At 38.2% G+C, this 12,237-nt stretch overlaps 1 protein-coding gene across 2 annotated transcripts in view; it reads right to left on the bottom strand.

The window, feature by feature from the left end:
* The window catches only part of itpr2 (inositol 1,4,5-trisphosphate receptor, type 2), a 100,808-nt gene extending 89,180 nt beyond the window's left edge, over nt 1–11,628 (bottom strand). For both annotated transcript variants that reach the window (XM_017465724.3, XM_017465727.3), the window contains exons 1-3: nt 11,244–11,628; nt 675–745; nt 183–298 (exon numbers count right to left, since the gene is read on the bottom strand). In XM_017465724.3, coding sequence (XP_017321213.2) covers nt 183–298; nt 675–745; nt 11,244–11,335 — 279 coding nt within the window. In that variant the 5' untranslated portion in view covers nt 11,336–11,628. The remainder of the gene's footprint in view (nt 1–182; nt 299–674; nt 746–11,243) is intronic.
* Between the last annotated feature and the right edge of the window lie 609 nt (nt 11,629–12,237).

Genomic DNA, 12,237 nt, shown 5'->3' with positions numbered 1-12,237 from the left:
TTCGGAGCATCACTTGTGTACATCCTCAATCAACTCTAGTGCAATTCCACTGTACTGTAAATAGTCGGGGCAGTATAGCAAACTAGCGTGGTGTCTCAATCTTTATACACGATTCTAGACAGTTACTGAGTACCAACACTATCAGGTCAGTGTTTAAATTGTAAAAAAATTGTCTAAAGTACCTGCAATTTCTTAAAGAGATCCTCCTCTGGATTGGTTCCTTGTTTTCCATGTTTGGCTTTCCAGAACTGCTTCTGTGCCGAATACCGGTTCATAGGACATACCTTAAACAGGCAATCTGAAGAACATAGAAGAACAACAACCTAAAAACTTTTGAAATATACTGAAAACAGAAAAAACTGCTTTGTTACATGAGCCAGCAAACAAACAATATATATAATCTGTCATCAGCACATAAATCTGCCACTAACAGAATCATTTCAGACTCAAATTACAATCAAGAGTTACAGCATTGTTTCCTGACTATAATATGGGCCTAATAGGCAGCTAAGCTCCCTGAGAGCCAATGAGTCACTCTGCGTCACATGGGTGTGTATGCTTAACCTTAGAAGAGTACTATAAATCAGCACACGTTGGTGTTTCATGTCAAGGACAATATCCGATTGCAAGTGGTTGTGTGGTTCTGTATTGAGGCTTTATAGACAAAGACTTACCTCTGAATTTCTTGGGTGGATTTGCAAGATCTCCAGCCTCAGGCTGTACCACACACCTGTCATCCACTAACCTGCAGGAGCAACCATTGTTAGACTTTAGATTAGATTTACGTTAATATTTGTTTATTTGCTTTAATATCTATGCAGATTTTTTTAAGTCACTTATAAATGAGACAGAATCCAATTTCTGCAAAAAAAAAAAAAAAAAAAAAAAAAAAAATATTTGTAGCTTTGTGACTTAGTATGAATGTGTCAGCCTTAAGGTTATCTATAAGCTAGTGTGCTCCAAAACAATGAGAAAATTCACATATGTGTGCATTTAAAATTTACAGTCTCTCTCTACCACCAATACAGATCAACAATTTTGAGGACATCACTCCGTACTTCAGCTTATCATTAGATTTTCTGTCCAATCGATTGTGCTATAGAATATGAAGTGCCCCACCCCCAACAGTTGTAAGTTTCTTGGCTGTGAGGTAAGCTATATGCTATTGGCCTGACTTCCTGTTTCAGGAAATTACGTCAACACATCGATTAATGCTACATGTTTCAAAGCACTTCATGGGGACTTTATAAGGTTTTGCTTGAAAGCCCATCATTGGCTATCTGGCTTATATGAACTCAACATCTTCAGGTCTTGAGCACAGAGACTTAAAGAAATACTCCAGCATTTTCAACCTGAACATGCTTGGAAGAGATGCTATCTGTCCTAGAGCAGTCACATAATTGTAGGTCTATTTACTCTTTTTAAAATGCACATCCTTTTAAAATCTTATTAGTATACAATCCAGATACAAGACACACAAAATGACCAGATGTAAACGGGTTCTTGCAGTCCTGGCCACAGAAGGCTATAGCAGGCATGTGTAGATTTTCTGGTTTTTCCTACATTACTGAAGTGACAGTGACACCTCCCAGATTTTATCACTCTGTACTGTACTTCTATCCATTTCTGCACCAAAATTTCCTTATATAAGCAGAGAAAAGGAACATCAAATGTGATCACCCCATGCATCACAACAGTTTTAACACTTCAGCTCTGTTAGTTAAATAGGAAGGGTCACCGAATGAGACAGACATGGCATATCAAAGCAAATATGGCATGAATACGTCCAAAGAACACCGCATAATCCTGAGTCAGCAAACCCTACAGCTCTTTCAAAAGGAGAACATAGTAGGCATTATTTTCTACCTGTACATAAACCAAATATTTTCACATAGAATTTCTCACACAATAGTGTCACAAAGGCATCTCCCAGGCCGTTGTTTTGTTGCCGTATGTGCCCTGATATTGCCAGTGTATGCACATTAATGGATTAAAAACTTTGTCCAAAATTATGACTCAGTACATGCATCAAGCAAGTCGAGGAGACAGACTGTGATGGTATACCGTCTAATCGCTCCATACACCCGGGCCTTCCTACTGAAACGACACAATTCACTAAACACACTCATATATCAAAGGAAGTCAGTCATTTCTGCATAGCTTTGATAAAGCAAAGTGAGCCAACACTGACCATAAGTTTCCTAATAGAGTCATATCCCTGGCCTCTCAAAGGTGGTAAAGCCTCAAGAGACCCAAAGCACAAGAAATCCTACGAAAGCCTCTGGAGGGGGCAAGAAAATATTTTATTATTTTACTAACTGCTTATTTTACTATCACAAATCAGGCACAGGCACAGTATCCTACAATATTTTAAACTGATGGAATACAAGTTCTGGGGTGGACAAATTCGTAAAATTCATCAGCTAGTCCAGCAAGCAAGTAAAAGAAACAATGTGCTGCCAAGTCCCATGTTTCAGTTGCCCAGAAACCAAAAGAACTAGGCTAAATAAACTAGTTAGCTAGTTGTGTGCATTAATTTAGACTAAGCGATGCAAACAAGCATGATATTGCAGCACAAGCATGTTTGAACCCTTGAGGGGGGGAAGAAGAAAAAAGGGAAGGGGGGGAAAAAAAAAAAAAAGGCAAGTCATTTGCCAGTTGTTTCGGCTATGAGCTGTGGTGATCTGTCCTAGCACTGAAAGTAAAATATATTAAATAAGTCTGGTTAGCATATGTTATCGATATGTTATCAAACTTACCTGTCAATCAACAAATTAAATAAATAAAAAAATAAATAAAATAAAAAAACCCACCAATAGCCCAGACACAAGATATGCTTTTCCCAGGCTTCCAAGCTTGTCCTTAGCTATATTAACTACACAACTAGCAGGGAAAACATCAACAGACAGCTATCAGTGATGTATCTTACCAAAGTGTCATCATGAGTGAAGACAAATCAAAGACACCGTAAGTGATAACAACAAAGCTGCTGCACACACACAGCTAATTCTACAACTGCAAACTCATCTGAAAATACTGAGACACAAAAACGCAGGTAGAAATGGCAGCACTGTCAGCATTTTTTGTGAATTTTGGCTCGGACAGTTCCTCAACCTCAGCTACATCACTCAAGTTCATAAGTGGTATCAAGTAAAAATGTGCATGGGTCTGCTTTTTTAATCCCACTAACATAATTATTTCTGTTTGTACCCTGCCATGATATTTTCTAATGCATTTAGTTGTTTCTAATATAAACCCTAAAATATGACCAAATTAGCAGACTAATTTAAACCACTGTGACCCTGACCAGGCAGTTACTAAGGATGAATGCATGATCCTCCCTGGGATAGGCTCCAGGTTCCCCGTGACCCTGAAAAGGAGTAAGCGGTAGAAGATGGATGGATGGATGGTTTTTGTTTGTCCCGTTATCTGACCGATCACTCATGGCTGCATGCAAGCATGACTTTTGTTGTTGTGTCCCAAAGGATCCCAACGCACACCTCTAGTCTCAACCAGACGCCCTTTGTATTTACAATATTACTAATAATAATACTCAAGCCAACAACCATGTTACTGTACATGTGACTGAAAGGACATCCTCCCCCAAAGTAAACATGTTAATGTGAAGATTAACTGAAGCTTGACCTGTAAATATAGTACAAATGTAATTAAAAAATGGAAAAGGGAGTGTAGTACCCAAAGCTGTGCCAACAAAGCGCTTCTCAACATGTAGGAGGTGAAACCAAGGAGAATCGTTCCACCTCCTACACTGTCAAAGGCACTGTGCTTGCATTGCTGATGAAGGACTTCTGCCCGAAACATCCTGTTTCTCAGGAAACTTCATGTACTATATTTAATTGTCATAACTGATGCTCACTGCATATATAATATATATAAACCTCTGAAGAACACTCTTCCCCACTAGTAGTTGGGACAATTTCCGTTATCTTCTGTGTTAGGAGTTGGATCCATTAAATCTTCTCATAAAGCTATTTGGAGCATCTACCATACATGTTCATTTGAATAAGTTGTTACTATAGAAACAATAAGGCATTAGAGCAGGCACATTAATAACTTTTTAATCAATCAGATTCAAGAATTCAACAGCTCTGTATAATAAAAAACATAGCACCCTATTATACAGAAAACATTGACATGCAAGGAACATGAAGATTTGAGGAAATGATCGTGGCTTTATACTGTACGACACAACAGAGTAACTTTTTTTTTTTGCTACCAGCATCTGCATGTCAGTAAAGTCACATGGGTTACAATGGGAATGATGACGAATGCATCAGAATTAAGTACGTTGTAAACTTGGTTGTAACTGTAAGCTTGCTGCTCAGGCTATAAGTGATTCACACACAGACAGCCAGGCATCTAAATGCAGTTTTATTTTCGATTTAGTACGCTAAAAACGCCTAGGACATCTGACGCCTAAAAACCATGAAAGAAACTGAGAAATGCATCAGCACAACTTTAAGGCCAAAGAGGAACCCAACAGGTTGCCAGTTATTCTTTAAGACCTGTAAACACAGCTGATGATGAGGAGATCAATAAAAGACACACAACGATTGCCTTCAGTTTCGGGTGCAAGGAGGAAAGTGGACGCTGCTAATGAAATAATACTTCGGTCAGCTTACACGTTAATCAGTTACAAATACAGATATGAGGTCATCCCTTTTAGGTTTTATTAAACATTAGATATTTATCTTTTTTTTTTTTAAACAGATATCATTTTTGAAGTAATGAAGGATAAAAGCATAAAAACCCAAATCCCAAAAATGTGTGAAACTGGGGGGTTATCCAAGTGCAAAAAAAAGAAACAAAAAAAAAACAAAACAAATCCATACGGTCGTAATAATGGATATTGCAGAAACCACTGCATGCTCCGATCTATCAAAGACATTTCACTTTACCATTATCTGTTTCCATCATCATTTGCCCACTCTTTCTATTTGAGGTAACTCATCGGAAGAGCATCATGTGACACTTACAGTATCGATATCAGAGCAGGAAGAGACTACAACACACTTGTAGGAGGGAAACACACGTCAAGAAGGGAACGTCTGCTATGAAACGAAGTAGTGGTTAAACAGCCATAACCTAAAATTAGCACTGAAAAGCGTAGGTCTATTACTAATCACACTGGCAGTCATAAAATGTCTTTTTTAAAGTGGACGAAATATCAATTTACCCAGCCATAACACTATTCACACTGTCTGCTTCAGTTTACTGCTAATTATTTTCACTCTGACCAGATAAACTGCTATTTACAGTGGATACACTCCAGAGTTAAAATGGCAGGAGTGTGTGAAGTAACAGAGTGAAACTAAGATAAATCATGTCAGAACTTTTCCCACATTTAATGTAAAATTGCAAAGTGAAAAACAATCAAACATTTTAAGAGAAAACAATAAAAATAATTTTTAAAAACTTACAGTAGCCTAGTTGCGTAAGTGTGCACACCCCTACACTAGTACATTGTTGAAGCACCTTTTGATTTTATTACACCACTATGTCTTTTTGGGTAACAGTCGGTCAGCGTGGTACAGCTTGACTTGGGAATATTTTCCCACTCTTTCTTCCAAACACATTCTAGATCCATCACATTGTGAGTGCATCTCCTGTGCACAGCTTGCTTCAGGTCACCCCACAGATTTTTAGTTGGATTCAGGTCTGGGCTCTGGCTAGATCATTCAGAAACACTGATCTTCATTTGCTTAAACGATTCCTTTTTGGACCTGGATGTATGCTTTAGGTTATTGCAGTGCTGAAAGGTGAAATTCCTTTTCATCTTCAGCTTAACTAGCAGACGCCTGAAGGTTTTGCACTAAAATCGACTGGTATTTCTAGCGATTCATGATTCCCTCCACCTTGATAAAAGTCCCAGTTCTGGCTGTGGGGAAAAAAAGCAGCCCTAAAGCATTCCACCATCATGCTTCACTGCAGGTATGGTGTTCTTTTGGTGATGTGCTTTTTTGCACCAAACATCCATTTTGTAATTATGGAATTGGCCTCATCAGACTATAACACATTTTGCCACATGGTTTGGGGTGACTTAGAAAGGGCTTCCATCTAGCCACCCTACCCCATAGCCCAGACATTGTTGAGATTGACAACAGAGATTGTTGTCACATGCAGAGAGTAATCAGTACTTGTCAGATATTCCTGCAGCTCCTTAAATGTTGTCACTGGTCTCCTGGTAGCCTCCCTGGTAGGTGTTTGTCTTGTCCTTTTGTAAATGTTGGAGGGATTTCCTGGTCTTGTGAACCTGTGCAACTGTGTTGCTCCATTTTCTCCACTTGGTAATGATGGCCTTCACAGGGTTCACAGATGGTACATCTAATGTTTTGGAACTTTTTTTTTGTACCCCTCTCCTGGTCGATATCTTTCGACACTGAGTGTATAGGCTTTTCTAAGCTCTTTGTGTGCCATGGCTTCAGCATTCAGATGAAAACAAGAAGATGTGAAGGAAATCTTACAGAAACAGTTGGTCTTTATTTGGGGTTAAGCAGAATAATTTCATTGATGACAGCTGTATGATAATTACTTTAGGTTCATATTGAACAAAGCCACATCCCGAATTATAAAAAGGTGTGCACACTTATGCAATCAGTTTATAGTAACTTTTCTATTTTTCCCTAAAATATTTCTGATTTTCACTTAATTTTTATGTGGTAATTTTACAATAAGGGTGAAAAAAGCTCTGGTATTTAATTTTTTTTTAATCTTGATTTCATGTTTTCTATAGAACAAAAACTTGCCATTTTAACAGGTGGTGTGTAGACTTTTTATATCCATTGTATCGCACTAGCATTGACCTCTAAAACAGATCTACATGCACCCAGTCTTAAAGAACCACTTCATGTGTAGCATTTTTGTTTCTCTTAAGAAAGCCAAGATACATTTTAATAGATGTGGAATGAAAAGCTAGCACGCCAGTACTGTAACCAACTGCTACAAATAAGAAAATTATTCTCAGATCAACAGCGCTGTAAAAACAATGCTGGAACATGTATTAAGAACCATTTTACTGTGGTTGCTTATCAGAAATTCCCATATAAACAAGCCAATATTGTAAATCTGTCAAATGAAGCTTAATGAAGCAATCTGACCAGGCATCTTGGAAACAGAAGGTGGTAATCAGAAATGTAACGAGTTCTGGCTAAGAAAACTGGACTAACAGCCCTACTATATATGTTCGTTAAATGATTAACTTCTTAGAGGCACACTTACAAGTCTTACTAAAACAGTCCTGATAGATGTCAGGTTGTACCTTATGAGACATAACCAAACAGACTCAGTTAATCATGAACTAAGTGCAGGAGGCACGCAGTTATTGAATATTCTTTATCATTACACCTCTCAGACATAGTAGAAAGTTGACTGACTTTACAAGGTGAGACTGAAAAGGTGCCTACGGTTAAACAGAAAACAAACCATTATTAATGTAACAAGTTTTCATGTGGTATAATGGGTTTTTAAATGGACAGTTAACACATGTTGGGCATTGCTTTGACCTCTTTAAGCAGACAGCTACGTAATGCTTTGCATGCAATCAGGTATGACCCAGTAAATTTGCATTACTGAATGAGAAATGCAAACAGTTCTGTTAATAGTCTCACCTCTTACACAACCACAGGTTCTGATCCACCCAATACTAGCGCATTGAAAATATTTCCCAGTTACACATTTTAATGCAAGTGCATGCCTGTTCCTCTGTAAATGGTTCTACGATTCTACGAGTTCTCAGGAAACTCCGACATCAATCCAGTATCAGTGGAAGTACATGTTGAAACTAGCTGTCAATTGTTTGTTCCGCCACACTAATCTAACTGCTAAGGGGTGGCTCTGCCTGCTAGTACATTTTCCCACATGGCAGTTCTCATAATTAATGCCTTTTTCAGTCTCCAACTCTGCTCTTGTTAAATACTACAAATTACAATATGATGGGATGTGAAGCTGAAAATCATTTGCTGCCAGGTCCCAACATTTACAGATGTGTACTCATCTAAGAGGACATCATGACTGACTGCTCATTTCTCAGCCTCTCCCTACTCCAGCTTCTCCCTACTCCAGCTTCACCACAAAGTGGAACAATTTACATTTATTCATTTAGTAGACGCTTTTATCCAAAGCGACTTACAAATGAGGAAATACAAGCAAAGTGATACATCAAGCAGAGAACAATACAAGTAGTGCAACCATACAAGATTTATAAATGAGTTCTAAATAAGCAAAGTGCAGAGTAGCGGTGTAAGAGCCAGAGTAAGGTTTTTTTTGTATAATGTGGGGTTGGCAATTTACAATTATGTAAAGATTTTGTCGATGACAGTAATCAGATTAAATGTTTATATGATTAATAATGTCGCATATAACAGATAAGTAAATTGATTATCCAATTCATTTGAATGGATAAGAATTGAATTTAGATTACTCTATTCTGATTTAAAAGGTATACATTAAAGGTTATATATATATATATATATATATATATATATATATATATATATATATATATATATATATATATATATATATATAGTGGTTGCACCATCAGTCATACTATTAACAGGCTATCCTAAAGACCAAAAGCTAGTGCTCATAATGAAGAACCTTCTAACAACATTTAGGTCATGACACCCTCTGCCATTTAACTGCACAGCAACTAATACTAATAATTCAAATAAACACTGCTATTTATAATGCAAGTATACATACGGTTCTTTTCATATCTTTATTTTTCCCTTGTATATTTAGATTTTTGTAGTACGTACTGTATATTATTTGATTTTACCTTGACCCCAGCATATTTTTGGCCATGTAACCCTAAGATGCCTTATGGACACTCTGGTCAAAATAAAACTTAGGAAAAAAATTCCCCTTCAATGCAGATGTAGTACATTAGCATAGACATGCTTGGTGCCTACAGCTGCTTCTATAGTTTGGACCTACAAGGCTAATGTAGCTAACAAATAAGAGATGGTTTAGTTCCCAGCTACCAGTTTAACGGAAAACATCATGTCTAAATCCTTAAACACTTGCTGCAAACATCCTTGTCAAGTTGTTCAGTATGTCAAATTTTATGTATTTTCTCACAATATATGTTATACTGTAATCCAATAATAAACATGTCAAATGTATGCTGAATAGCTAAAAACAGTAGGGAAAGTTGTCTTGAATCCTGATGTGGATGGTCCTACATGAGATTTTATATTTTTATATTTATTTATATATATATATATATATATATATATATATATATATATATATATATATATATATATATATATATATATACATATAAAATCTCATGTAGGACCATCCACAACAGGATTCAAGACAACTTTCCCTACTGTTTTTAGCTATTCAGCATACATTTGACATGTTTATTATTGGATTACAGTATAACACACACACACACACACACACATACATACATACACCCAATCATGTTACTGACCTGTTAGTAATTATCCTCCAGCTGTTTCTTTTTAGTAACGCTTACTTTTCCAACCTTTTGTTGCCCCGTCCCAACTTTTGAGACATGTTGCGACCATGAAGCTAAAAATGAGCTTATTTTTTCCCTCAAAATGGTAAATCTCCTCAGTTTAAACATTTTATATGTTTTCTATGTTCTACTGTGAATAACATATGGGTTTATGAGATTTGCAAATCATTGCATTCTGTTTTTATTGACATTTTACACAGCTTCCCAACTTTTTTGGAGTTAGGGTTGTGTGTGTGTGCACGCACATACCATCTCTTACAGGTAGTCTGGGGGGGTGTGTGTGTGCACGTGTGTGAATATGTGAAATATATATATATATATATATATATAAATAAAACTATATATATATAAAAAAGACATGCATATACACGCACACACACACGCGCGCACACACACCCTACCTCCTACAGGAAGTCTCTGTTTCGGTACCACAGTGTGCTTCTCGGTCCGCATGACAACTTTCACCATGCCAATTTTTCATGCAAAGCGTGTTCTGTTTCAGACTAACCTGTCAGTGTGAAAGGCCCCTTACATATTAGAATTGACTTGTACGCTGCTTATCCTACACAGGGTCGCAGGGAGCCCATGTGGGACTCAGGGCACAAGGCATGAGACACCTGGACGGGTGCCAACCCATCACCCGGCACAATTGCACACACATTCACACACCCATTCACACGCTACAGACAATTTAGAGATGCCAATCAGCCTACAACGCATGTCTTTGGACTGGGGGAGGAAACCAGAATACCTGGAGGAAACCCCAGGTAAAACAAACTCCACGCATGCAAGGCAGAGGCAAGATTGGAACCCCCAACCCTGGAGGTGCGAGACAAATGTGCTAACCACCAAGCATTCCCTAAACATTCAGGTTTTCATATTGATTTCTTCTGCTAGTTTATGAAACAGTTTCTGTACAAACTGTCATCTGGGGCAAGTGTGAGATTACTCAGACATGCAGTTCACATTGTCTGAAAGAAGTAGCTGGAAGTTTTCCTTACTTATAACTCTGGTGCGCAAATAAACAAATAACTAAATAAAACTTCTAACAATAAACACGTCTTGGGTGATCCACTGTGTTTGGGATAAAGGAAGAAAGAAAATGTACCAACATAATAGTTTGGGGGATTCACAGCAAAACCCTGAACACAGACAAACATTACCATAGCCACCAAACTTGCTTTAGTTCTAGCAGCTAGCACTGAAACCACAGTCCATGTCAGTGCTGCATTCATGCTCCAACCTGCAGTGTCTTATCTTAAGTATGAGTCATGACAAATCAAAAGAAGCAACCTTCAGACAGAATTCAAACGTTTACTTATAGAACAAATGTGGAATAAAACAGCAACCTCGAATACACTGTATTGTTATTTTTGTTCACTGTAACACAACAGTGAGAGTGAGAGGCTTCAGGCTTGCACTGGGTTTAGTGTGGGATTAGTCCACACTGAGTAAAGTTTGCATGGAGTGAAGAAGACCTTGTTCATTATTCCACGGTCCAGAAGCTGAAGGCTTTAAACTCATCCGAAGGCCACTCTGTAAACAAATCTCCAGTTTTGCGTGTTTAGTGGCTCTCTGTTCGCGTTACTGTCTCAGTCAGGCCCACAAACACTTCCTTATTACACACTCAGCTCGAGTCATGTAGCATGTCGGTGTATAAAGCGAAAAATCCCACACATTCTCCAAACATGCAAATGCAATGAAAAGGGTTAAAGAGACGAGAACTTACCCCAAAGTGCTGATAAATCCATTGACAGTGCCTTCCGCGTACAGAGACACGATATCACCGATGTGGAGAAAACTCGACCTGTGTTCTGACATGTTTCTGCTCTGAACCGGAGCGATTCCGCCAGAGGAGGCCGACTTTAGTGCTCGCCGAGCTTTGGACTACTCCTGTCCGTCTCACAATCCGTGTCTCCAAGCGTGAACTTGTGCTGCATGACAAGGAAACATGCTTTTGATACTCGGCAAGTCCTGGGTTTAAAAAAAACCCAACAACAACGTGCTGCACTGTAAGTGACTGACTGCTGGTTACTTCTTCTGACGTTATTCTTGAGGTTTGATACTCCTTCCTGTGCGACAGACAAGGCGTTTTTTCTCTGCAGTCTGACTGACTGCCACTCTGGGGGAGGAGACGCACTTTACACGCTCTCCCGTGTAATGGAGGCAGCGCTGATGCTCTCTAGCTGTGAGAAAGGTTTGTTGTAGTTGTTGTTCATGTCAGAGGTTCTCAAACTTTTTGGCACTCCTTTAACTATAACATAAATACCACCCATCCCTCAGTATAAATATAATCCACCTATAAACATAAACATAACATAATATATCCACCTATTAAAATATTAAGTAGACATAGGAGTACAATAATATTTTGGCTGTTTACATTTGCTACAGGGCAAGGGTTCTGAATTTGTTTTTGTTCAGTGACCCCATTTTAATTCCTGTGACCCCCATCCCCCAGCCCACATTATTTTTTACTCTTTTTTTTTTTATGTGGTACAGCTGTGATCTGGTGAAAATGGGTTTAATATATGTTTATATATATATAAGTTTTACCTTGGGTGGAAAAAGAGGTGGCTGGGAATATCTGTTGGAAGAATATTGATTTTATTTCCTTCCTTCCATCCATCCATCCATGTTCTGTACCGCTTATCCTACACAGAGTCATGGGGAGCCTGAAGCCTATCCCAGGGGACAAGGTGCCAACCCATCACAGGGCACAA

Source organism: Ictalurus punctatus, chromosome 4 (genome assembly GCF_001660625.3).
Source record: "Ictalurus punctatus breed USDA103 chromosome 4, Coco_2.0, whole genome shotgun sequence".
NCBI classification, from domain to species: domain Eukaryota; kingdom Metazoa; phylum Chordata; class Actinopteri; order Siluriformes; family Ictaluridae; genus Ictalurus; species Ictalurus punctatus.
The sequence above is the reverse complement of the archived record's forward strand: the minus strand, read 5'-3'. Positions and strand labels throughout refer to the sequence as shown.